This window comes from Sarcophilus harrisii, chromosome 3, assembly GCF_902635505.1.
Source record: "Sarcophilus harrisii chromosome 3, mSarHar1.11, whole genome shotgun sequence".
In the NCBI taxonomy this organism is placed as follows: domain Eukaryota; kingdom Metazoa; phylum Chordata; class Mammalia; order Dasyuromorphia; family Dasyuridae; genus Sarcophilus; species Sarcophilus harrisii.
Genome location: NC_045428.1, coordinates 435,919,556 through 435,947,511, shown reverse-complemented (window position 1 = coordinate 435,947,511; position 27,956 = coordinate 435,919,556). Strand labels below are relative to the sequence as shown.

Here is a 27,956-nt window from a genome sequence, read left to right as displayed (position 1 = left end):
GTCAGGTTCTATCCTTGCTTAACCATCCAATCCATTTGTCTGTTCTCTGAACCTTATTATGTGCTGCCCTAAGCTGATATTTATTATTTTATGTGTGTATGTCATTTTCTTAAAGAGATTAGATGCTTCTGATGAGCAGAGATCCTGTGCAGTCAGTGTATGTCTCGGCATTAAGGACTACTTAGTAAACAAATAAAATGAAGAAATAAGCATCATGGTTTTGAAGAAAATAAGGCATATATAATACAAAAGCCAGAAAGCCTTAGAAGCCTCATGAGTCAATTCCCTGCCTTGGTCTTCATTTATTTTCCAAGGATAATGGCAGTCTATCCTATTTTTAAAGGATTCAGGATTGAAGATTCTAGGCCCTCCCTGAGTAAATAATTGGTTAAAATGTTTAATTTTCCAGTCTTAGAGCTTGAGCTCTCATTTAAGCCCATTTACTTCTGCTTTTTCTCAGACTAATCTAAGCACCTCTGCCTCATCTAAATTAAATCCATTTCATGCACAAGTCAAGACATCACTCTCATGATGTCATTGGGCCTCTTTAAGTAGGGCAAGCAACAAAAACAAGCTATATATGCAGAATAATTGATTAGTCTACTGATAATTACCTTCATATGCTTAAAGACCATTATTTTCACTTAAATTTCTCTTTTCCAGATTAAACAAGCATAACTCCTTTCATATTTTTCCATGTCACCATGGCCATAGTGATTATGAAAATGCAAGCTTTTCTCCATTTAAAAATTCTTCCTTGAGGCATTGCCCAGTAAACGTTCAATTACTTTCCAGATATTGAATAAAAAAAAATTCCACCTGGTTCAGTGTCACCAGAGACTAACTTAATGTTCTTGGGGGATTCCATTCAAATTACCTTCATTTGAATAATCAGTGTTCTAGTCCTGTTAAATAGGCACCTACAGCAGGCATATGTGTTGATCATTTTGATTTGCTTCTTAATTAAAAGAATGTTGCAGGAATATACTCAAAAAATATTAGCTTCAAATTCAGTGTACAGAATTGTTTAGAATTTGAGGTCCTGGCTTCCCCATTATAAGAATTTTTAGAAGGTTTTCCAATATCAGATTTTTTTTAAAGAGACAATTCTCCATTTATTATCACCAAAGCAATACTAACCTAAAATCTCATAACCAAAGGAAATAGAAAACTGTAGCATCTATTTGAATCCTTATAGAAAACAGTGATCTCTAATCATTAGACAGATAGCCTAATTCATTGCCAGTTAGTCAGAAGGCAAACTCACCTAAGTCCTTGATTCCTTGATCATTTAAAAAACAGATCAAAATATCTTTGAACAGCAGGAGAACAGTACCACTATATGTGACTGTTCTGCTCATAAGTTCTTTAAACTAGTCTGCGAACAGGGCTGATTGTTCTGGGCATTGTCCTGGTCTCATTAAAGCAGTGGCTTGTTCACTTATGTTCTGATTTCTCTCTCCACTTATCTAGTCTCTTTCATCTACTCTCCACTTATTTACAATGACCGCCAAACTCACTTATCTCTATACCTTTTGTGCAGTCTGTCTATCGTTCCTGCAATAAATTTCTTCCTCTCTTTGAAACCCTTTTCAAAGATCAACACAAAAAGCTTTCCTGATCTCCCCATTCTCTTTAGTAGGGATATAATAAATAAAGATGACCTTGTATATATGTGTGTAAAAAATGAAACACTCCCTGATTTCAAAGAGCTTATTTTTTTATTATTGCTCTTTCCTAATTTTTTTACTGTTTATGACTCTTTAGGAGGGTCTTTGTTATTTTTAAAGATTTTCTCCTCCTGCAAAACAATAAAACAAAACAAAACAAAATCCTTGCTTCCATATTTCAAGAATGGATGACTTCCAGACTTAAACAATTGGAAAAATATCAAGTGCTCCTGGATAGGTCAAGCGAATATAATAAAGATGACAATACTCCCTAAACTAATCTATTTATTTAGTGCTATACCAATCAGAGTTCCAAGAAAATATTTTAATGATCTAGAAAAAATAACAACAAAATTCATATGGAATAATAAAAGGTCAAGAATCTCAAAAGAATTAATGGAAAAAAAATCAAATGAAGGTGGCCTAGCTGTACCTGATCTAAAACTATATTATAAAGCAGCAGTCACCAAAACCATTTGGTATTGGCTAAGAAATAGATTAGTTGATCAGTGGAACAGGTTAGGTTTACAAGACAGAATAGTCAACTATAGCAATCTAGTGTTTCACAAACCTAAAGATCCTAACTTTTGGGATAAGAATTCATTATTTGACAAAAACTGCTGGGATAACTGGAAACTAGTATGGCAGAAATTAGGCATGGACCCACACTTAACACCGTATACCAAGATAAGATCAAAATGGGTCCATGATTTAGACATAAAGAACGAGCTTATAAACAAATTGGAGGAACATAGGATAGTTTATCTCTCAGACTTGTGGAAGAGGAAGAAATTTGTGACTAAAGACGAACTAGAGACCATTATTGATCACAAAATAGAAAATTTTGATTACATCAAATTAAAAAGCTTCTGTACAAACAAAACTAATGTAAATAAGATTAGAAGGGAAGCAACAAACTGGGAAAACATCTTCACAGTTAAAGGTTCTGATAAAGGCCTCATTTCCAAAATATATAGAGAACTGACTCTAATTTATAAGAAACCAAGCCATTCTCCAATTGATAAATGGTCAAAGGATATGAACAGACAATTTTCAGATGATGAAATTGAAATCATTACCACTCATATGAAAGAGTGTTCCAAATCATTATTAATCAGAGAAATGCAAATTAAGACAACTCTGAGATACCACTACACACCTGTCAGATTGGCTAAGATGACAGGAAAAAATAATGATGATTGTTGGAGGGGATGTGGGAAAACTGGGACACTGATACATTGTTGGTGGAGTTGTGAACGAATCCAACCATTCTGGAGAGTAGTTTGGAACTATGCTCAAAAAGTTATCAAACTGTGCATACCCTTTGATCCAGCAGTGTTTCTACTGGGCTTATACCCCAAGGAGATACTAAAGAAGGGAAAGGGACCAGTATGTGCCAAAATGTTTGTGGCAGCCCTGTTTGTAGTGGCTAGAAGCTGGAAACTGAGTGGATGCCCATCAATTGGAGAATGGTTGGGTAAATTGTGGTATATGAATGTTATGGAATATTATTGTTCTGTAAGAAATGACCAGCAAGATGAATACAGAGAAGCTTGGAGAGAATTACATGAACTGATGCTGAGTGAAAAGAGCAGAACCAAGAGATCATTATATACGTCAACAACGATACTGTATGAGGATGTAATCTGATGGAAGTGGATTTCTTTGACAAAGAGACCTAATTCAGTTTCAATTGATCAAGGATGGACAGAAGCAGCTACACCCAAAGAAAAAACACTGGGAAATGAATGTAAACTGTTTGCATTTTTGTTTTTCTTCCCGGGTCATTTCTACCTTCTGAATCCAATTCTCCTTGTGCAACAAGAAAACTGTTTGGTTCTGCACACATACATTGTATCTAGGATATACTAGGACATATTCAACATATATAGGACTGCTTGCCATCTAGGGGAGGGGGTGGAGGGTGGGAGGGAAAAATCGGAACAGAAGTGAGTGCAAGGGATAATGTTGTAAAAAAAAAAAAAAAAACTACCCAGGCATGGATTCTGTCAATAAAAAGTTACTATTAAAAAAAAAAAAAAAAAAAAAAAAAAGAATGGATGACTTCATGAAATTAGAAACTCCCTCAACTGCTTTAGAGTTTTCTTAAGGCCAGGAAAGACTTTGCAAACTATAAGGAGCCAGTAAGGAGAAATTAAAAGTGACAGGGAAGTGGGGTACAAAATAGGAGACTAGCTTTGAGAGGAGAAGACTTCTTCAAGATTACTCCTGGCAAGAACACTATCTTTATTAGTGATTGGAACAAAGGAGATGAGAATGGGGGTGGTGAAGAGAGATTTTAAGGTGAGGAATGTGGAAAAGGAGCAAGTATAAAGTGATGTTGTGAGGCTCAAATAAGGTAATAATTATAAAGTGCTTAGCACAATGCCTGACACAGAATAAGCTTTATATGTGTTAGCTTTTATTATTATTTTTAAATGCATAAAATACATCGTATTACAGAGTTATATTAAAATTAATTTTGCTTCCAGGATCAAATACAAAATGCTCTGATGGCATTCAGAATCCTTCATGATCCAGACCCCTCCTAGCTTTCCGATTTTCTTACACCTTACTCCTTAACATATATCTCCAGTGACATTGGCCTCCTAGATACTCCCTGAACAAAAAACTCCATCTCTGGGCCCTTAGCATTTCCTGTAACTCTTCCCCCTATAGGTAGAATGCTCTCTCTCCTTAGCTCCAATTACTGATCTCCATGGCTTCCTTTAAGTCCCAACTAAAGACCTATCTTCTATAGGAAGCTTTGCCCAAACCCTCTTAATTCCAGGACTTTCCTTCTGTTAATTTTTTCCCATTTATCCTATATATGTCACTTGTTTTGCATTTATTTGTTTGTGTGTTGTCTCTCCCAGTTGGATTATAAGCTCCTTGAGGGAAGGAACTGGTTTTTTGCCTTTTTTTTTTTTTTTTGGTGAGCCCAGTACTTGGAACATAATAAGGATTTAATAATGTTAATTTATTGATTAAAATAAAGATGAAAGCTTTTTCCCATCCAAGTTTAAGGACCCCCTGAAATCTACCATGGACACTTTGGGATAGGGCATGCGTACCCTGGTCAAGAAAGAATAAAAAGAATTGTCATGGAGCAATGAGGGCCCAGTGGAAATCAGAAAACAAATCAATTTACTTAGTATTATTTAGGAACTGATCCAAGAGGAGCTGAGTCAGGATCTTACTATCAATGGAAAAATGGAAATGGCATAATTGCAATAGTCAGCTTTCCCACTTTCTTCTTTAAAATAATGTCAGTATCAGGACCAATGACTAACACATGAGGCAGAGCCAGAGATGACTGGGTTCCACAAATGAGAGAAATATACCAAATAAAGCAGAAAAGAGGAGGAATCTGTCATAGATATTAACAGGAAAGAGCAAAAGGACTGTGCAGGCAGTCTACATCCAGGTCATCAAAGAGCAGACAATAGTGATCCAGCCAAGCAGGCATTTAGCAGCAGAAATGTAACCTTTGGCCATCTAATCCCAAAGCTAGGACCTGGGGAATTTGTGTATTTATCATATGTTGTGTACTCTTGGTGGATTTTATGCAAGATATGTCTTAGTCAACTTGGAGCCTTGCAAACCCTAAGCAGAGTGCTCTCCATATACTAGACATTGAACAAAACTTTGAATTAAATTAAATTGAATTTCTTCTCCCTGCTAAAGAGTTCAATAGTCATGACCTACAAAGAAAAGCTAAAAACAAAACAAAACAAAAAGTCTTGTTTTGAAGTAGCTCACAATTTAATGGGGAAGACAACATGCAAATGCTGTCTACAAATAAGGAATGAGTTGGAGATAACCAACATAGGGATGACACTTGTCTTAAGGGGGAATCAAGAAAGATTTCTTGTAGGAAGTAGAATTTTAGCTAGGGCTTGAAGGAAGTCAGGGAAAATAAGAGGTGGAGATGAGGAAGAATTCCAGGCTTGGAGGAATGCAATGAAAATATGTTCACATCCAGAGATTATATTATTCTACATGGATCTGATGCTTGACTTTTTCAAAAGTTAATGAAGGCCATATGTTTTGGTCTTAATAAAGTCTTTGTGTTAACATGTTTCATAGGTGTACACCCCAGTATGCCTTCATTAGATAAATATTTGTGTGTGTATGTGTGTGTGTGTGCTTTGTGCAGACACTGTACCAGATACTGGATTCTGAGAATATCAGTGATGTATCCCGCCCATTTCTGATGAGTGTGAAAACCTCAGGGCCAATATTGATAATAATCATCATAATAACTAGCATTTATATAGTTCTTTTAAAGTTTAAAAGCTCTTAACAGTCTTAGGAAGGAGGTGCTATTATTATCCCCATTATATAGATAAGGAAACCGAAACAGATTGCACTTCAGTGATTTCTACAGGGTCACACAACTAGTTTTAAACTTGGCTTTTCCTGACCCCGGGTTCAGTTTTTTCTACAGCCCCACTTAGCCATTTTAATGGCTTCCTATGTATTTTCTATGTCTCCTGCATTTTCTCTGGAGATCAGGCTGTCTCATACCCATGTTGTGTTTGTTACCTTCAATACTTACACAAGAATTGAGGGACTTTTGTTAATGTGGAAATACAGGTATGAGCTCTATCTTCCTGGAGTAAATACTCCGGGGGAGGGGGCAGCTAGCCAAAGAGAAAACAGCCTTCCTAGATCAGCCCCCTGGATCAGACGGGGTACATGTGAACTTTTGTTAGCCTCCATATCATAGGTTTTATATGGATAATAATAAATCATAAACTTTTATATAATATGCTATATATTATATCTTATATAATATGCTATTGCTATTACATAGTATATTATATACTTATAGTATATTAAAATACTAATAAATGATATACTCCTATAGTAGGTTAAATATGCTATTAAATGATATAGCTAATAAATATGCTAAAAATTAAATTATATAATATATTCTATTTGCTAACATATATGATATACTAATATAGGATTGTTATATAGTATATCCTATATAATAACATATGTGGTATCTAATATATTGTATAGCATACTAAATAATACTACTACATCTATACTATATACATCATGTAATACTACATCTTTAATATACTGGCTACATAATATACTATATATAGTAAATAACGTACATTGTATAATATACAATATACTGTTTTATAGTATATGATATATACTAATATATGATATACTATTAAATGTTATATTAAAATATATTATATGCTATATAATAACAATCACATATTAGTATATTTACATTATATAAGATAATGGGGAGGGGGGAGTAGAACTAAGATGACAGAGAGGAGACATGTCTTTTTCTGAGCTTTCCTCAATATCCCTCAAATTATCAGCAAATCAAACCTCTGAACTGGTTTTGGAGTGACAGAACCCACAAATATTTGGAGTATAGTAAATTTCCAGCAGAAGATTATTTGGGAGATCTTTAGAAAAGGTCTGTTTTAATTGGGCATGGAGGGAGGCAGGCCTAGAGCAGGCAGTGCAGAGACCCAGGATGTCCTGCACTCTGGGGAGTCTATCAGTAGGAAAGTTGGCTGCTCTATTCTGGTTGCAAGCCAGTAGATCAGCAGATTAGCTGTAAAACATCTAACCCAAATACAAAAGGCAAATAATGAGCCCCTGAACCACAGAATATTTGGAGACCTGACTATGTCCACCCAGCAATGGAAGTTGGTCAGCACTGACCCAGAGCAGCCACTGTCGCCTGTAGAAAAAGCTGGGACAATTTCTCCTTTGCCTTAAAAACAGACCTCAACCTTTTAAAAAAATGAACAAAAATGCAAAAAGAAGTCTGATCATAGACAGCTTTTATGGAGAAAGAGAAGAACAGATTTCAAACCCTGGGAACACTAAAAGCAGATTGTCTCCAGATGAAGCCCCAAAAGATGATATGAGTTGGTTCCCACTCCATATGACTATCTTGGAAGAATTCAAAAAGGATCTTAAAAGAGAGTTAGAAGAAAAACGGGGAAAGGAAGTGAGAACTTTCCAAAAGGATTTAGAAAAGGAAACACAGAAATTATCTGAAGAAATCTCCTTACAAAATAAATTTAGTGAAATGGAAAAAGAATATGACTCCTTATGAAATAGCAGTGACAAAATGGAAAAAAGAAAACATCTCCTTGAAAAAAAGAATTTGTGAAATGGAAAAAAGGTTATCCCTTTCTCTACTCCCACACGATCACCATCCTACCTCAGTCCCTCATCACTTCTAAGACTATTCATAATAATAGCTTAATAGGTTTCCATGCTGCCAATTTCTCCCCTCTCCAATACAATCTCCATACAAAATAATCTTACACCATGGCTCTGACCATGTCCCCTACTCATATACTTAGAATGGCTCCTCATTAATTCCTTATCTTAGTATTTAAGACTTCCTACAATCTGGTTCCTACCTAATTTTCTAACTTTTTAGTACTCTTCCCTTCCTAACAGCCAAATCTATGAATTCGACATTCTTTCTCCTTCCTCCAAGGATTGATAGGACTTTGCTGTACATATAGAATACATTCTTTCTTTATCTCTGCCTTTCAGAATTCTTGTTTTCCTTCAGGCCTCTGCTCACATGCTTTGTGTACTGTGACCTTTTCTTTGATCTGCTTCAGCTGTTAGGGTTCTTTTCTTCTACAAACTACCTGGGAATTATATTTACATCTGTACACTATTAAATCATCCTCTCCCACTTACTAAAATATCATTCCTTGCAGACAGGGTTAGTCTTTGCTTTTACATTCCCCAGTGTCTAGTATGCATGGAGAAGACACTTAATCTAAAGATTTGTTGGATGGATACTGACCAACACTTGTTCCTCATGAATTTGTCTAGACTACTCAGACAAGGTCTTTAGCTCACTAAGGATATTCTCAATTTAGTTTCTCCATTAAAGAGAATTATCATCTTTCTTTATTTGGCATAATCCAGAAAGTTATGAAGAATGATGCCTTTCCAATGAGCTGAATCATTAACAGACACTGTTGAAGAACAGTCAAATTAGAATTTTAAAAATTATTTGGGGTTTAGACTCTCTTTCCATGATGTTGTACAGAGATGACTCACTTTTATACATCTATTTGAAAAGAATCTTTGAACTAAAAATGTGTCATGATATTAATTTCCTTTCTATGTTAACCTTCTAAGTCCTGAGTATTTAAAATTCCATCAAAGATGCTTCCAAAGGTTTTATTCTATACATTCAGTGTATTGCACTGTGGAATTCACTCAGAGCATTCATCATTTTGAGCTTGAAGACATGAGGTTTGTCTTCTCCTTTGCAAACCTGTCTCACTAGATAATATCTCTTGAAAGATTTTTATTTTTAAAGCAGGTTTTCTTCGGGAAGGGCTTTGACAAGACCTATGGCTGATAAGAATATATTTATTTAGATGAATGGTAAAAAGAAATAGACTACTGAACCGAAGTAATCATATGGCTACTTTCATCATTTGTTTGAAAAAAAAATTTTTTTTTTAAGAACAACATTAAAAAGTCATCAAAACACAGGTTCAGAAAACAAAAGAGAAGTAAGAGATCTTGGAGACTGTTGAATCCAGCCATCCAGTCTTCTCATTTTTAGAGTTTGGGAAACAGTGCATGAAATAAAAGAGTCCGTGTTGAAGCAGTAGGGTCTATGCATGGGAAGTCTGATCAGTGGTAATGCTGTTTGGGTGCTGAGTCAAAGATGAGAAATGGCAACATCAAGAAGGTTGATTTGTTTTAAATTAGCTATTTCTGACTCATCACATGATTATTGGCATTCATTTATCCTGTGCTGTAACTAGCCATCTTTGCATCTAGGGCAAGCAGCACAAAATGTACCTGAAGCACACTGCACAAAATAGAACTTCAAAATCAACTTTTAAAGACAAAATCAGTAGTGGTAAGGAGATGCTGAAACATCATTTTGTGCATCATAGGCGGAGAAGATAAATAATTTAACCCTTGAAATTGGAGGAGTTGGGGAAGAAGGAGGCAGAGGAAGTAGGGCAGACCTGATTAAGGAAGGGCATTCCTGGAGAAAAACTTTCTAAAGGTAGAAAGTAAGCCATCTGCCCATCTGGTAGCTTCCAGTCTTGTTAATTCATCCTTGTTAACCTGCTGCTAAGCACACTCGTCTATTGTATTGAAGTAACAATGTATATCCTAAAACAGCAATTTTGTCACCTCACCTACTTAAAGCTCTGCTTTTAGCATTCTGTTTGTGTATTCAGTTTTCAGTGTTTCTGAATGTCCTTTTTTGTATGTGATTTTTAACAATATTATTTTACAAGTAAAATTACATGTAAAAACAATTTTTAATATTTGCTTCTTAAAATTAAGTTCCAAATTCTCTCCTTCCCTCCCCTCCCCTTTCATTGAGAAGGCAAGCAATTTGACATGGGTTATATATGTGCAGTCATGCAAATGTATTTCCACATTAGTAAAGTTGTGAAAGAAAATACAGACCAAAAGAAAACCCAAGAAAAATAAAAAAAGTATAATTTAATCTTCATTCAGATTTCATCAGTTCTTTCTTTGGAGATGGATAGCATTTTTCATCATAAATCCTTAGGAATTGTTTTGGATATTGTTGAGAATAATTAGTCATTCATAGTTGATCATCACACAGTCTCTTACTATGTACACTGTTCTCCTGGTTCTGCTTACTTCACTTTGCATTGGTACATGTAAGTTTTTCCAAGTTTTTTCAAAAGCGCCTCATTTCTTATAGCACAATAGTATTTTATCATAATCATATACCATAACTTGGTCAACCATTTCCCAATTGATGGACATCCCCTCAATTTCCAATTCTTTGCCACTACTAAAAGAGCTGCTCTAAAGATTTTTGTACAAATAGGTCCTTTTCCTTTTTGTTTTTTATCCCTTTGGGATACAAACCTAATAACAATATTGCTGGGTCAAAAAGTATTCCTGGTTTTATAGCCCTTTGAGCATAACTCCAAATTCTTTACAGAAGGCATCAATTCACAACTCCACCAACAGTACATCAGTTTTAATTTCCCCACATTCCCTCTAATATTTATCACTTTCTTTTTCTGTCATATTAGCCAATCTGATAGGTATGAAATGATATCTTAGAGTTATTTAATTAGCATTTCTCTAATCAATAGTGATTTAAAACACTTTTTCATATGACTATAGGTAGGTCCTATTTTTTATCTGAAAACTGATTACTTTATCTGTTTGTATCTTTTGACCATTTATCAACTGGAGAATGGCTCTTTTTTTATAAATTTGACTCACTTTCTCTAAGAGAGAAATGAAGCCTTTATCACAGATACTTGCTATAACATTTTTTTTCAGTTATGATTGTGACCTTTGCATTTCTCTTCATCCTATTTTTGCTCATGTTTATCCTATTCTCTCTCTCTTCCCTTTTACCTTGTCCATCTTTAAAAATGTTTTGCTTCTGATTCCTACCTCCTCTAAACTGCCCTCTCTTCTGTTATCCCCAGTCCCCTTTATTTTATCAATTTGCCCTCCTCTTTTCTTGTAAAATAAGATAGATTTCTGTACTGTGGATGTCATTCTCTCTTTGAGCCAATTCCAGTGAGAGAAAGATTCAAGTGTTCCCACCTACCTCTTCCATCTTCCTCTCTTCTGTAAAAGTCCAAATATTCTTAAAACATTTAAAGTGAACATCATGTTCTTGTATCTCATGCTGACACCTGTGAAAACTTGCATGTTATGCGAAAATATTTCCATTTCTTACAAATGTGCTTACAAATTTCATAAATTCCATTTAAGATCAAGATTTTCATACCAGAGATGCTTTCATGTACTAAGAACTCTAATCTTGATAAAAAGTGTTCCTAAAAAATTAATTTGAGATCATAAGGGAAACAGTAAAACCCAAACACATGTTCCTTTTTCTTTTTTCTCTATGGACAATAGCCAGACTTCAGTTATTAGCCATGACAAGCTATTTCCATCAGGTTAATTACTTATCTTGAGTCTTTTTTTCTGAGTCAAGAATGGTTTTGGATATTATCTAGGCCTATTCTATCACTTTAGTTTAATTTATTGATATTTTTTTTTTACTTAGGCTTATAAACTATACTTCCTGAAAAGAGCTGAGCAAGACTACCTATTATATTACAATTGATAGTACAGGAGGCTTTCCTCTTTTTTTTTTAGTTTGCTAATTATTATAGAATATGTGCTTCTATTTTGATGGCATAATGCCATGTCTTGTCTTTGTTGTCACTTCAGGTTGTCTTTCTTTATTTGCTTTTCCTAATGTTGAGGTCTAGATTTGGGGTACCTAAATGAAATTAGGATTTATTTGAGGTCTAGTGGCAGGTTTGGGGTACAGGGAATCAAACAGAGCTCCCCTGCAACCCCCTTGGATTCGGCGCAAGGATACGGCAGCAAATGAGGTCTAGTAGCAGTGAAAGTCCCCAATAAAAGCATTTATTAGCCCAAGAGCTAGATTGATAAAAGAGGTTTATTATTGAGTGTAGAAGTAGGATAAGGAGGACACCGGACAGAGGGTGCAGTGGACAGAGAGTCCTCACATAGCTAGCATGTTTGGAATCTCTGCAAAGAGGGGTTCCCAGCGTGGTCCTTTTATAATAAGAGACTTAGCTCAAGGGGCTTTTGGGTGTAGCCCCAAAGTTGGCTCAGATCCGGATGGGGCTGGGACAGGTCCGGATCTTCTATTGGAATTCAAAAGGAACAGGATTTGTGAGTCAAAGGGTAATTTACATTATTAACTAGGAGGGGATGGGAATCTAGAAAGGAATCTTTCCCACATCACTAAGCCAGTACATATATAGTTCCTTTGACTATATCATCTTTATACATGATACACTGTATCATGATACAGTGAACCAGAGAGCTATCTTCCAAATTAGAAAAGCCTAAATTCAAATCCTGCCTTTTACCCATATTAGCTATGTGACCATGGGCAAGTCAGTTAATTTCTTGAGGATTCCAAAGAACTTTGTAAGTTCCTAAATTTAAGAGGAATTGTTGATCTTTTTGGAGAGAGGCAATTTTCTCAACACGACCTGCCAACACCAATAAAACCATAGTTCTGAACCATATGCCCCCAGTCCCATGCTTTTCTAAATTCTTCATATTTATCATTGATACAATAATGTTCTGTTATATTCTTATACAACTAGTCAGCCATTCCACAATTACTGGACTTGTACTTGTTTCTAATTTTCCCACAAATAATGCTGATGTGAATATTTTTGTACATATGGTGGCTTTTCTTTTCATCAGACCTCCTTGTAGTAGTATAGTCCCAACAATGATATCCTTGGGTTAAAAAGTATGGACATGTCTTAGATCTATTAAAGCAGGATTAGAAGCCCTCTATACCTATAGATATTCATGATTCTCTACTTTGTTGTACTGAGAAATATTAAATGTATATCTGTAGTCTGATGATCTGCCTTAGAAATATGGCCCTATTTCTTATTACCTGTATAACCCCAGGGAACTTCTGTGTTTCCTTATCTATAAAAAGAGGAGGTTGGACTTCATTCCATTAAAATCGTAAGATCAGTTTTCACTTAATAAGCTTTCTAAACTTATGCTCTCATTTCATGGCAGATATTGTCTAGAAGTCCATGAAAGAAATACACTTGGAATGTTTTTATTCCAACTTAAATGATAAAGGAAAATTTAGGCTTCTTTTTTTTGAAGAGCCCCAGCAAAAGATCAAGTTGCCTTTCATTTGCTTTGATGATCCTTTGATAAAATTCCCTCAGCCCTGAGACCTAAATAACCTAAACTACCTAATCAGAGTTTGTATTTTGGAGAATTCCAGGCAGGATTAACTCATGTCACCTGATTCTTGTAAGCATTGCCTAAGAATAGTGTTGGGCAAAGTCAGTGTTCAGCATAAAAATTTTGTTTGTTTGCTCATGTTTTTGGATTATTAATGAGGCTAACCTTTCAAGTTTTCTCCTCTAAGGTGCAAGTATTTCCTTAAATGGTTGTCTTGTAAATAGATACAGCTTTCATTTCCAGATTTATGTATCATACTTTAAAAGGCCAACTCCCTTTCAAAGGGACTCCCCTCCTCTTTTGACTTTCTACTATATGAAAATAGACCAATTGCTTCCAAATATCATATTGTTCAACAAGGCTTTTATGCTGTGAAATGCCTGGAAGAAAGGAAACCTCCAAATACCACAGTTTTAATCAACTGGACACTTTAATGACTAGGGTAACTCTTGCCCAGGCAATCAGACGCATAATTATATTTCAGATGCGAGAAAGGTCTCATCAAACAGGGAAGACGCGTTCATGGTACAAGGATTGAAAATGAGCAATTAGAGGTCCCAGTAGGCAACAGATACCCTGACAGGCAGAGCGATGAGGCAGGGAAGGCCTGTTGTCTTATCATATAAATCACACTTATAAATATATTTATTTCTGAGAGCAACACAAGCCCTGGGTGGGGACGGCGAATCAGAACCCACCCTAGCCTTAAGTCTTTCAGGGAGGCCCTCCGGAATGCTCTTTTGTGCGCTAATCCTCCGGCTAGCTTGTCTGTTGTGCACACTTGTGTGTCTCTCTCACGGCGGTGGAAGGGATGAGCATTGCAAGGTGGTTCCCATCAGTTAGCAGCAGGGGCAGCGGCGGTGGCGGCGGGGAGAGGCTGCGGGTGGCTTGGAGGGTGATGAAATTGGTAAATACCCAGTTATTGTGCGCCTATTGATCCGCCCCGCTGGAAGGCTCTCAGTGGCTAAGTGACCCTCCCTGCCGCCCCCAGTCGGAGTCTAGGATGCAGCCAGCTCTAGCTGGAGGCTCCCTCCTCCTCTTCCTCTTCCTCCCTCTCCTGAATTCCTGAAGTTGCACGGAGAGATAAGGAAGCCCATGGAAGTCCGAGCAGCAGCGGCGGCGGCGGACAGCGGACGGCGGCAGGCGCCACTCACTGGTGACAGCCTCACGGCTCCTGGGGCTCCCAAGCTGATGATTGCACGCTGAACGGAGCGGGTGCGCTGGGTGCCGCGAGCCTGCCTGCCGCGATGGGCCAGTGCTGCTGCAAGCTTTACTACTGCCTTCAGTGCCTGGACAAGACGGTACTTTGCCTTTCTCCTCCCCCACCCCCCACCCTCTTTTTGGCGTTTTGCTTTGGAAGGGCAGAGAGGGAACCCCCGAGTAACCACCAGTCCGATGCTCCTCCCTGGCCGGCGTGCGCGGCTTTGCTTTGTTGGTGGGCCAGCCCAATCCCGGGGAGACTCTGCTTATTTATACTCGGCTCATTTGTGGTGTTCAGGGAAATCTTAGCTTTCTCTCACACACATATACACACACACAAAATGCGGTGTCTTACATAATTCTGGGGTCTTGCAGTTTGAGGTGGGCATTGTCCTGAGAGGGAAGGGAAAGGACTCCCCACCCACCTAAACGTCTCAGTAGCCACACCCGGCTCCGAACCCTAGGAATAATTTAACTTGGATTTTCCGGTGTCTTAGGTACCCTACGTCATTGCAGCTCAGAGTTTCTGAGGTCACTCTTACACTCGGGGAATAGGAGCCTTATTTACTAGATCATTTCAAGTTTAACCTCAGTTTAGTCCAGCCTTTAAATTTCTATTCCTAAGTTTCCCAAGATTCTACTCGTATAGCGACAGAAAGTCTAAAATGAAGGGAATAGGAGACAGAGAATGAGAGAAAGAGAGGCAGAGATTGAGACAGAAAGAAAAAGATAGAGAGAGAGACAGAGAGACAGACTTGAGCAAGTGAGAGAATATGGGCGAGTGAGATTGGTGCTACTGTAACTATGTGTATTTAAAAAGGCTTACCTTAAAAATCCTACCCAGGTATTGATAGTAGAGAGGGTCTGAGAAAGGATTGTATGACTATTCCAACACAAAGCTTTTCTTTCTTTTTCCTTTGGACTTTTGCCCAAACACGTGAGCTTGCACAGGTTGAGAAGGAGCATGTGCTTTTAATTTTCTTAATAGAAAGTATGTTGGCAGGACCGCTTGTCTGTGTAATATATTTTATTAGCTTGCTGGATATCTCGGAGATGTATGTGATAGGCTGATACAAAGTTGGAGCTTTTTCCTTTGGGTCCAGTGGTGCATTAGTTAGTGAGATAGCTTGAGGTATACAATATGTTACCAGATGAAGGGAAATGTATGACTTAATATAAAATTCATTAAAATATGGTCCCTGGGGAAGCTCTTAGTGATCAGTTCTGTTTGTGAACCTTGACCTGAAGGATGCTACATACCTCATAGGATGATTAAACTAGCAGCTTTAGGGTCACTTTGGACTTTCTTTAAGAGGGAAAAGAATAACTGCCACATTTTTAACATCAGTTTCAATGAGTTTGGCTATCACTATGATAAGCATTGAGATGAAATATTTATATATACAGTAGACATGAATTTATATGCTTTTCCTTTAATGGAAATAAAAAGCATTGGCGTTCAGTTGTCCCCAAATCCACTATAGCAATGACCAAGAACTATTTTAATGAAAGCTGAAGGATACTTTGTAATAGTAGCAATAGTTTTAAAAATGTAAAAGTTGATACATGTATATGCATATTATAAAGTTCGTGGTCTCTGTTATAATATCCTATAATAATATAGTCCATTTTATTTCCTGGGGGTGGGGGAGTGGGTGGAGAAGTATTTTACTGGGATTTTTCTTGTCTTTGTTCCTATCCCAGGTTAAACTCAAAAGAAATATGAAGGATAGCTACATAATCAATTTAGGTTTGGACAGATTAGATGAGAAATATTTTGTGGATAAAAGAAAACTCAAAACATATATTTATTTGCCATCCTAAGCTTCACATTAACATGAAACTTTTTGTAGCTGTAAAGATAATATTGGCTAATAATAAAACTCATTATTATCTGAGTTTATCTATTTTGTAGACTTTTTGTTGTTAACTTCACCTTGCTGAATTACAAGGTGGTTGAACTATAAAAGAGATAGCGAGGTGGCAGAATAAATAGAGTGCCAGGCCTGGAGTCAAGAAGACCTGAGTTCAGATTTAGCCTCAGACAGTCAGACAGCTGAATGACCCTGGGCAAGTCACTTAACTTTTACCTCAGTTTCCGCATCCGTAAAATGAGTTTGGGGAAGGAAGTGAAGGACTACTCCAGTATCTTTGCCAAGAAAACCCCAAAATGGGGTCATAGAGAGTTGGATATAATTAAATGTCTGAACAACCTCCCATAAAAGATTTTGGAGAAATATACATATGAATGAGAAGTTCCCTGAAAAGATAAAGAGCTAACATCTGAGTCCAGAAAAACTGGATTCAAGTCCTGATTCTGACACATATATGTACATAAGAGCGGGTCATTTCAGTATTCCCATGCAACTTTTTAACACTCTAATTTGAAAATCCATGATGGATATGCCTTGGGAGGTGGAGTTTTCTCAATAACAAAGACATCAAAGATGGAATCCATCAATTTAAAAAAATCATAGGCCAAATTTCTGGGAAACTTTAAATTAAAATTAAATTTTAAACAAAGTTTTAAAACTTGAAGAAATTGTGACTCTGGCCTAGCTATCATACTTTTTTTCAGCCTAAGTCAACTGATAGTATAATCATCAAATGATTTTTAAAAATGCTTAAAAGTGATTACAAAATATTGGCCTTATTCACTTCATTGTAGTTCAACACAAATGAAAAAGCATACAGTCCGTACCTCAGGAAACTTATAATAGTGGAGAAGAAACCTTCCTTGTGGTACAGTGGTTGATGGACTTGAGATTCTCCTCTCAGCTGTGTCCTGCTTTACCTGTGGGACCTTAAGCAGGGCTCTTGAGTGCTGTAGGCTTCAGTGTTCTTATTCATAAAATGAGAAAATATAACCTAAATATAAATATAATTATTTACCTACATTAAATATAAAAATAACTATATAGGTTCTTTCCTGTGGTACTGTGGTGTAAAGGATAAAACTGGATTTCAAGGCAAGAGGAACTGGGTTCCAATCCTGCCTCCAATACTTAGCAGTGTGCCCAAGGTGTAGTCATTGAACTGACCCTGAGTTTCCTCAGCTGCCTGGGAAATAAAGAGGATAATAATAGCTCCTGCTCCAAATGGTGATTGTAAGGATTAAATGAGACAGAATACGGAAAGAGCTGGGCCAGCTTTAAAAAGCTATCTAAATGTCAGCTCTTGTGATGATAATCTGATCCCATATTGGACAAAGAAGGTAACTGAAGCCCAAAGTAGTTATATTGTTGTTTAAGGTCACACAGTGAATTCATGGCTGAGCCAGGATTAGAACCCACGGTCCCTGGCTTCCAGTTTCGGATCCTTCAGATAATAGTATCCACATATTAAATTCACAACCTGAGGGAATCTGGTTCTGCCAACTAACAGAACCCAAGTATTTAACAAAACTTCAGCTGTTTTCATGCACTTAGTATAGGTCCATCACCCCAAGAGTGTGTACTAGTAACATAGTTATATGTCCATTACTGAGAAACAAATGTAAAAAATTACAGCTTTAAATGTGAAACATAAAAGATAGCCTCAAGGTAAGCAGAATTGTGCTGGCTCATCAAGTACTTTTTTCCAAGATTACCTTCTTCTAAGACCTTGATGGAAGGGACACTCTATACACACAGTCAGAACATTCTTTCTGATAACTGGACCTTCATAAATCTACTGGTAGCAGACAAGCAGGTACTTATAAGGCTGATAGTATTAATGGCTGATTTTCTTTAGCTTTGAATACACCATGAATAAATACTACAGTCTGCTTTTAAAATGGATCATGTCTCCTAAAACATTTATTTTCACACAAATCCAGATGAAAGATATATAAAATCAACCATCCACTCTTTACAAGCTCTTTGACACAGCTCTTGACCAACCAGAAACTGTAGAGGCCAGGTTGTTTTTTTTTTAATAACCCAATAAAAATCTTCAACCTAGTAACCAGACATAGCAACCAGCTACCCCAGCTTCAATAACCCTTTGAAAGAACCTGGCTGTTCTTTATTAGGAGTGATGGCTATCTGGTAGTGAGAAAAGAAGCAATAGGAGATGTTAAAATATAAGTTATCAAAAAAAAAATCTATTCTTAAAAAGAGATAGACCATAAATGTAAAGCCTAAAGATGCTTCTAGTAGCCTAGCATTGAAGGGTTTATCATTTTGGTTTGTGTGGATACTCCCTCCTCTGTGCAGATCACAACTCCTCTACAACCAGATATGTGGTAGTAAATGTTTAACAACTGGCTTTCTGAAAAAAATATACACTGATACATTTTAAAGTTTAATCTAATCTGCCTTATTAACATTTCTGAATCACTTTCTTGAGTTATAAACAGACAATAAAACAATAAAACAAGCCCTGGTTTTAGGTTTTGCCAATTTCTAAGTATAAATACTCACACTAAAAATTTCACAATCAGCTTTAGAATTGGTTCAACGCTGGCTCCAGCACACCCTCTCTACACTTTAGTAGATGGTCTTAGGCAGTTTCTCAGGTCAAAAATATCCATTATTCTGGAGTCAAACCTGGTGAGTAGGCACTCTGAACTTGGCCAACCTAGTCCTAAATGACCAACACAAGCTTATTATGGGTCTGTATTCTAAGCCTTTCAAACTTGAAAAGACCCATCAGAGGGTCTATCTATTGGTATTGCTTTTGAAAATCCATGGTCATGGGGCAACTAGGTAACACAGTGTATAAACCACTGATCATAAAATAAGAAGGACCTGAACTCAAATCCAATCCTAGATACTTCCTAGTTGTGTGAACCTAGGCAAGTCACTTAACCTACAATGCCTCCATAAAAAAATAAATATAAAAATCAGTTGGTATCCTGGAATTGCTAAAAGTTTTTTTTTTTCCTTAATCCACAGTCATCTCTGTAACATGGCAAAGGGCTTTATGATAAGTACTTGAGTCAAAATGAAGAAATAAATACCTTTAACTTCATATATCTAGAAAATGTGCATATTTCAAAAATAATATTTGTTTAGAACTGTAATATGTTATATCAGAAAAGCAATGTATTTAAAGAAGATTGCTTAAAAAAAAAAAAAGAAAAGAAAATTGTCTGCAGGGGACTTGCTACCCTAATTGATTCAGTTGCTGTATTTACAATTGAGCCAGCTAGGTAGTGCTATTGTGCACAAAGTGCTGAGCCTAAAATCAGGAAAACTCATCTTCCAGAGTTCAAACCTGGCATCAGTTACGTATTATGTGACCCTGGACAAGTCACTTAATCCTGTTTGCCTCAGTTTCCTCATTTGTAAAATGAGCTGGAGAAGGAAATGGCAACCATTCCAATGTCTTTGCCAAGAAAACCCTAAATGTGGCGGAAATACATCTTATTTGATTTCACATGTATAACCCATATCAGATTGTTTGCTGTCTTGTCTTGGTTTGGGGGAGAGGGAGAAAAATTTGGAATGCAAAATCTTTCAAAAAATGAATGTTGAAATTAAAAATACATGTAACTGGAAAAATAAAATACTTTTAAATTTTAAAAAATGGGGTCATGAAAAAGTGAGGCACAACTTAGATAAGTGAACATCAACCCAAAATAATAATAGCACCTATCCTCCCAGGTTGTTGTAAAGATCAGTATTTGTAATACATTAAGTAAGCACTATTGGTCTCAACAAGAAATTACTGAGGATTTACCATATGGCTAGCACCATGCTAGGCACCTAGGGGAATGCTAATAAGATCTCACTCTTGCTTTCAAGAAGTGAAAACTAAGTGCTAACACAATACTAAGATGCATTAAACAATCAGCAATAAAATCAAAATAGTCCTACAGAAATCTGGTTAGAGAAGAATCACTATGGGTTTGAGTAGTGGAGCAAGAAGTTCTGTTTGTGAAAGAGAAAGATTATCTGGGTCTCAAAGAATGGAGAGGATTACCTTTGAAAAAAAGGATTCTGTAGACCATTTGTGTCAGACTCAGAGAAACAGGTCTACTAACACATGTATAAGAATCCCAGTGGATTGTTGAATGGTTCACTTTTAAAATGCAATATTATCTGTTTTATTGTGTATTTATTTATTTTCTTAAAATATTTCCCAATTGTATTTTAATTAAATTCAGATTGCATTCAGCTTGTAGTGGGTGCCATATCTGGCAATTCTGATTTACAATGTTAAAGCTGGAGGCAACCCTAAAGATTATCTAGGCCAAATTTTTCTCTTTATGGATTCCTAAAATACAGCTTAGGGAGGTGGAACAATTTGCCAGAAGTTATACAGCTGAGAAGTGATAGACCCTGTACTAGAAATTGGATCTTTGGATGCTTTGTCTTCTCATTCCTCAATGTCTTTTTCTGAAGAATTAAAGGTTTTCCTAGCCCGATGAGGAATAGTTAGCTTTAAGATTGATTAGAGTGAAAGGACAAATGATGGTTTTTTCTACACCCACCCCACCCAACATGCAGAAAGTAGACTGAGACATCTATTTTTTTTTGTGGCTATATCTAATACAAGAATTTGTAGTGATTTACTAAGTATAATGGTCATAATAGTTTTGTTTTTCTTTTTCAGTGAAGATGAGAAAGAGGAATTGGAGTGGAAGGGGGTGGAAAAGACAAATTTTTCACTAACCAAAAAAATCATTTTAAAAACATATTTTTTTTTTCTCACCTCCTGGTAAAAGGATGATGAACTTAAAATAGGGAAAGAGTACACATTTCTGGACATGGCTGATGTAGGAATTTGTTTTGTCAGATTATAGAGATATGTATTAAGGAGATTGATTTTTTTTTTGGAGAGAAGGTTTTTAATATCAGTGGGGAAGGGGAATGAATAGTGCAAACTATAGATTAATTTTTAAAACACTTTTTTCCTTGAAAAATAAAAAAAAAAATAGAAGGGGAGAAAAGATTATTAGGTTTCAAGATTATTAGGCAGCACTGTTTACACTTGAGACATTAAAACTAGGGAATTTGTGCAGGTTTTCAAACAAAGAAGTAAGGAAAACAGTATTTTAGAAAACTAAGCTTTATTTGACTGGTTAGAGATATAGGAGGCAGGTAGAAAGCAGACATTTAATTCAGATTTATTTTTCTGAACTTGAGTAAGAGATGAACTTGCCAGTTGTCTCTTGGTGTGTATGGTAGTCCATTTTTAATTCTATGTCTTAGTTAACTGTAGTTTTAAATAATTAACCAGCATATCTCTCTAGATATTTAAAAAATATTCTCATGCTCTGAAACTGTATGTAGCAACTCTTCCTGCTGTAACAGTAAGCTTTGTCTTCATACAGTTTCACACAGTAGACATTAATATAATGCTGGGAAAAAATTCAGTGTGAAATGCAGTTTCACATTTGGCTAGGCAGAGTTTGATTTCATCTCAGCAAAGGAACAGCTTATAATTTTAGGGAAAAAAACAGGATTGCTCAAATATAATTACAAAGGAAAGAAATAATAAAGTTATTGATTAAGGCAAGAAAGGCACAATACCTCCACCATCCTAAAACCCAATAAAAATTGAATTGAAAGGCAAAAGGTCAGCTCCCCATCCCAAGGGATTCTTCTGTAGAGCTCCAGAATATGAAACAAGCCACTGCTAGTGTTAATACTGAAAACAGATGTGGTCATCATAAAAGGAACTGTTGCTGAGGCATCCTGAAGAGTTAAGTCTTCTATTCATTTCACTACATGGCAATAGGAAATTGTGTGAAATATGACAGAAAATGTTTCTTTTAATTGACTTGTCAACTCGTGATCTGAATCCATCATCCTGGGGTGAGAGGGCAAGGAATTAAGGTACCTTGAGCTCCTGATAAAATGACACAGCCCTTGAGCATTGAGGTGTGTTTGGAGTTTTCCTGGATAGAAATGGAGCCTTATTTATTTCTCTAGAACTCATTTGTGACTTGCTTCTTTAACTTGAGATAGAATGCTAGGCTCTCCTCATCCTATTTTCCTGATGTTCCAAAAAGAATACCAGTATTTGGGCTTGTCTCCTTAGGGCTTAATTTCTTTAGGAAGAGTTTTCATACTTTGTTTTCTTTATTATATTTTGAGTTTGGGGATACATATATATGGGTGAGTGCCTGTGTGTGTGTATCTGTTTAACTTAGGGTGGGCAAGAGACTTACTATATCAAAAGTAAAATTGTATGAAATTGGTAAGATTGGCTCCATCAGAGTACCATGGCTAGATCTAAGAAATAGGGAGGGAAGGGAGGAAGAAGGTTGAGGGGAGAACAAGAGGATTTAAAGAGGGGTGGATGAATGCTACCAGAAACTACTCAGTGGTCGTTTGATTATTTGAACCCAATGGGAATGAAATAACTTCAAATTCAGTTAGAACATCTTGGTAAAATGCTGGCTATCTTCTGGTGTTTGGCTTTGGGAAAAGACCGACAAGATCCTCAAATGTAGAGCCATACTTAGGAGACCAAGAAAGGGAAGCATTTTCACATGCAGTTGAACTCCATGAGAATTACCAATCATCTGAAAGATGACATTTTGTTAGCAAATTCCCTTGAAATAATAGAACGTGTCAGGGCCTGGTAAGCTGGTAAAACATTTGAGGTACTTGAAGGTTAATGGAAAGATTAGCTGACACTAGAGCACGCCAGTCTCTTATAGCTAAAAAGATTAAAGGCTTCTTTCACAGACAGTGAAAATGAGGTATTAGGATTGAGCATAGTGTCTGAATTCTATAGTCTTGATCCAACTTACATCTTGAGAATGAGATAGAATGGTGACAAGTCAGTCAACTGCAGAAACTCTATTGCTGAGAATTACCATGTAGATAGATACTACAGAACAGAAAGACTTTTCCAATCTGAACTCTGCTAAATTAATATGAAGAGCCATACACTTTCACAATTCAATAATTCTAAGAATCATTTTTCTCTGAAATACTCTCCACCTAGGATACTTTTAAAGGGAAGAGAGAGTGGAAATGGACACGTTCTTAAGTATTATATACATAACTCTTTAGAATGGCATTTTGCCAATTTTTTAGGACAATAAGTGACACTTTTGCTGCTTTATATTGGACCTCCTGGTAATCTAAGGAACAATGCTCCTACAATGCCAAAAACTCCATTCCAATCTGGATACCTCAGGTCTGACTGAGTATATCCAGATGTTAAAGACAAGTATGGTACAAGAAAACAAAATTCTGCCATTTGAAGGTCAAATTGAAGGAGATTATGAAATTTAGCCTAGAAAAGAAAAGATAGTGGAATAGTGGGTGATGATCATGGTTATCCAAAAATTTAAAGTCTGAAATGTGGATGAGGGATTAGATTTCTTTATCTTTTTTGGAGTCCCATAAGGGAGAAGTAGCATAAATGAGTGGAATGTATAGGGAGGCATATTTCAACTCAATATGGAAGAATTTCTTAACATTTGGAACTGCTTTATGAGATAATGATTTCCATGAAACTGGAAAGATTTAAGCAGAGGTTATGTGACCCATTGTTGGGGGTTAGTGAAGATATATTATAAAGGACTCTATACAGAAACTGCCAAGAGTTGAACCAAGTGATATCTGAGGTCCTTTCTAACATGAATATTAAAAGATTCCATGGGAAACATTATCTACATATACATATATATTATTTCTATATGTGTGTGCACATGTGTAATATATATATTAATGTACATATGTATATATGTGCACAAACATGTGTGTACATATATACATATGTATTGTTACACTTTAACAGACTCAAATGGGATACCTAAAGGGAACAGGAGAGGAAAGAAGAAAATCAAGTTTTTAAATAGTATTTCTTCACAAGTTGATTTTTCATGGAAACATTATATTTCCAGTGCCCTTGAGATGAAGTCTAGTGAACTGAAAGAGAATAGAGAATTCTTACTGTAAAGATCACCAAAACTAAATGAATGTCACCAAGAGAAAGAGGTAGGTGGAACTTTCATGGGTAAGCTCAAATGGCCGATGTCGGTATCAGATTTAATCTATTTGAATAGTGAGATAATAACTGTAAAGGGAAAATTCTTTTAGTGGTTGTGTATCTGGACTGTCTCACCAAGAGAGTTTAGATCATTAATACCAAATTCTATTTTTAGCCCTTTTAAGAAGAACATGATCCCATATGTTTGGCTCCTGTGGGGAAATTTTCCACTCTTCCACTCTTCAGGGAAACACGAAGCCAACTCCATGAGATCAGAAAGAGCCCATGCTCGCATGCCAATCATTCTGTCACTTCATCACCCTGGACCTGACTTGTATTTTGGGAATGAGATGGAATGTTGTCAGAGGCAATTGACTGGGGAAACTGCTCATAAGAATTGTTGGTTAGATACCTATACAATCTATGACTAGACTCTCGATCACAGAAATGGATAGAGAAGTACAATAATGGTAACTCTCAGTGCCCTTTGATATAGGGTGAATAATTCTTCTTATTTCAGGAACAAGGAGAATGAAGTAAGATTAAAAATCTTGTTGCTTTGGTCCTCCAGTCCCTAGGTCACTCTCCTTCCTTTTCCAAAAAGTTCACTTACCAATTTGCATGCATTCTCCGTACTTCAACCTCTGTTCTCATGCTTTGGGATTTCAATACATCCCATCAATTGCACTATTCTCTCAGTTCATTGACCTCCTCATCTCTCTGAGACCTACATCTTTACTATACCTCAGTCACCCAGATCATCCCACTTCTTGGATTTTTAACTCATAAATTCTCCCCTCTTAATATGTCTCCTTTCCTTCAGTCCTTCCTTGTACTTTACTGTTCCTTATCCCTTTCATCATCCTTACCACTACTTCCAGTTCATCTATCCAAAAAACTTGTAATCAGAGGACCTGGATTTGAATCCCAGCTCTGGTTATTTGACTTCAGGCATGTCACTGAATCTCACTGGACCTAATTTTCCCTGACTATAAAATGAGGAAGACATAAAATATAAAAAAAATATAAAAGACTATAAAATGAGAAAATTCAGTGACCTCTCAGTTTCCTTCCTCCTTCTTACAGATCATCAAAATGGCTATGGTCTCATTGTCTTCATAGCCTCAACTAATTCTATTATACGTGTCCTCCCCTTGACTCCTTTTCATTTTGTCCTTCAATTGTTCTTCCCTAGTGATTTCACTGATTTAGGGGCCTCTCAGTGTGGAAATTCCCTCCATTGGAGCACATTAGCAACTTGACTAGGACATATACATCTTAGAGAATTTCCTTTGGAGCTGAGAGATTAAGCCCAAAGCCACATGCCCAGTCCTTGTCAGCATCAAGACTTAACTCCAGGATTGGACCTGTTACCGCTGCTCTAGGTTGACTCTTATCCTATACACAACGAGCATGTAATAGCTTTCTGATGAGCAGCTTGAAATGGTCCTTCAGGACTGCAAGTGCTGCCCGAGATGCAAAGGAATTGGAGTAGGATTTGGAGTTGAAGGACCTATTTGAATCCCAGGTCGGCCTGTATGACCTTGGGCATGTCATCAAATATATTATTGAGTCTCAGTTTTCTCACCTGTAATATGGGGAGATTGTTTTCAATGACCTTTATCTTTCAACCTACACCTATGAGTATTCTAGCAGTCTCACAGCTGCTGAGTCACTCTTGGACAAGGAAGTCTCTAATCATTCTGACAGCTTGGATAATAGGAAATGATTAGTAGCTTTCTTGAAGCAAAGTTAATAAATTAGAAAAGTTGGTCCAAAAGCAGTCACTTACAGGAAGGCCTTGAGCCAGACTGCATATAGTCTCAGGAGCCATGATCTCCTTAGCATCAAAAGGCATTTCTTAAATAAGAGTGCCATAGGAAAATTATAGAGACATAAAGACTATTCTGTAGGATCCTACAGCTTAATATATACAACCTAGCCCTGCTGTAGGAAAACACAAAGGAAGAATAAACATTGGCAAAAGTACATATTTATGATCAACCAATTCAATAACTGTATATAAGCAACAGTTATAGAATATATGTTTGGGAGTATGTGAATGGGAATTTTATGTAGGGACAAGGTAAAATCAAAGGGATTCCTACATATCTTTTCCATGAAAGTGTGACAGTTTGGTTTAGTGAGTAGAGTACTGAATTGTAGAATCAGAAAGACCAGCGTTCCAATCCCATTTTAACTACTTAATAACTGTGGGACTCTGGACAAGCACTTAACCTCCCTAGGTGTCAGTTACGTCTTTTTTAAGTAGACTTTGATGAGCCACAAGATCCCTTCCAGAGCAAAATCTGTTGTCCTATTGACTTTAAGTAAGATGTGTTGTCCATATAAAATATTGAGACAGTTTGAGTTGTCTGAAGTGATTCATGAGAGGCACGCATTGATTGGTATTTCTGCAGTCTTAACCCATCCCCTCCAAAAAGACTACAGTGAGTTGGAGAATACTTTTTTCCTATCTCTGAGAGGGGTAGTGGACCAGAACCGAATCCGTCTTTCTTCCTAAATATTTCTGGTCTAGAAGTACAATTGAAACCAAAACAAAAACCACTTTCCTAGTTGTTGTTGTCCAGTCATTCAGTTTATGTCCAGCTCTTTATGATCCCTTGGATCATAGCAATCCAGGTCTTTCTATATTTCACTATTTCTCAAAGTCTGTCCAAACTTATGTTTATTGTTTCTATGAGAATATCTATCCATCTCATTCTCTGCCAATCTCCTTTTTCATTTTACCTTCAATCTTTCCCAGCATCAGGGTCTTCTCAGTAAGCCCCATCTTCTTATTATGTAGCCCAAATATTTCACCTTCAGCTTCCAGTAAATGGCTAAATTAATTTCTGTAAGTATTGACTGATTTGATCTCCTTGCTGTCCAAGGGAATCTTAAAAAGTAGTTTCCATTCAATTCAAAAGCATTCTCTTCCCTAGTTACTAGTCCTTGATGGGAGAAAGTAATCTAAACCTACACCCTTTGGCTTGGCTTCTTCCCCTAAAATACTGAATACATAAATGGCAATCAAAAAGAGTAACTAGCAAGTACATCCATTTATACAAACAAAGTCGCAAACAGAAATTGGAGATGTGATGTGGATTAGAATATAGCATAAAAATACTTGAGTGAATGAGCTCTTCTGATGAAAGTGAGATCACATCTCAACTCTTACTGAGCTTCCAGCTTTACCCAAGGAGAAATTCTCTTTCTGAAATGTTTAGGAGGCAAACTGGAAATTAGGGACATCTTGAGGAGCTGGCTTCCCCTATGTTTCCAGTTTCCAAAGGCTTTCTCTTTCTCTCTCCTCCCTAAATCGGTCCTAAAAATATCCCGAATCAGGCGGTCTCTTTCTCAAAGACTGTCTCTTGTCCAAGAATTTTTCTACCAACTTTCAAGAGGGCACAAAGCCTTATATCATCATTTTTTTCCAAC

General features: G+C 36.6%; 1 protein-coding gene across 2 annotated transcripts in view; it reads left to right on the top strand.

The window, feature by feature from the left end:
* MTUS2 (microtubule associated scaffold protein 2) overlaps positions 1–27,956 on the top strand; it is a 620,079-nt gene that overhangs the window by 498,624 nt on the left and 93,499 nt on the right. Inside the window, exon 1 of one of the 2 annotated variants that reach the window (XM_003764496.3) lies at positions 14,325–14,737. The exons of the other annotated variant lie outside the window; for it this stretch is intronic. Coding sequence (XP_003764544.1) covers positions 14,684–14,737 — 54 coding nt within the window. The 5' untranslated portion in view covers positions 14,325–14,683. Of the gene's footprint in view, positions 1–14,324; positions 14,738–27,956 lie in introns of those variants that run through there. 2 annotated transcript variants of the gene reach the window in all.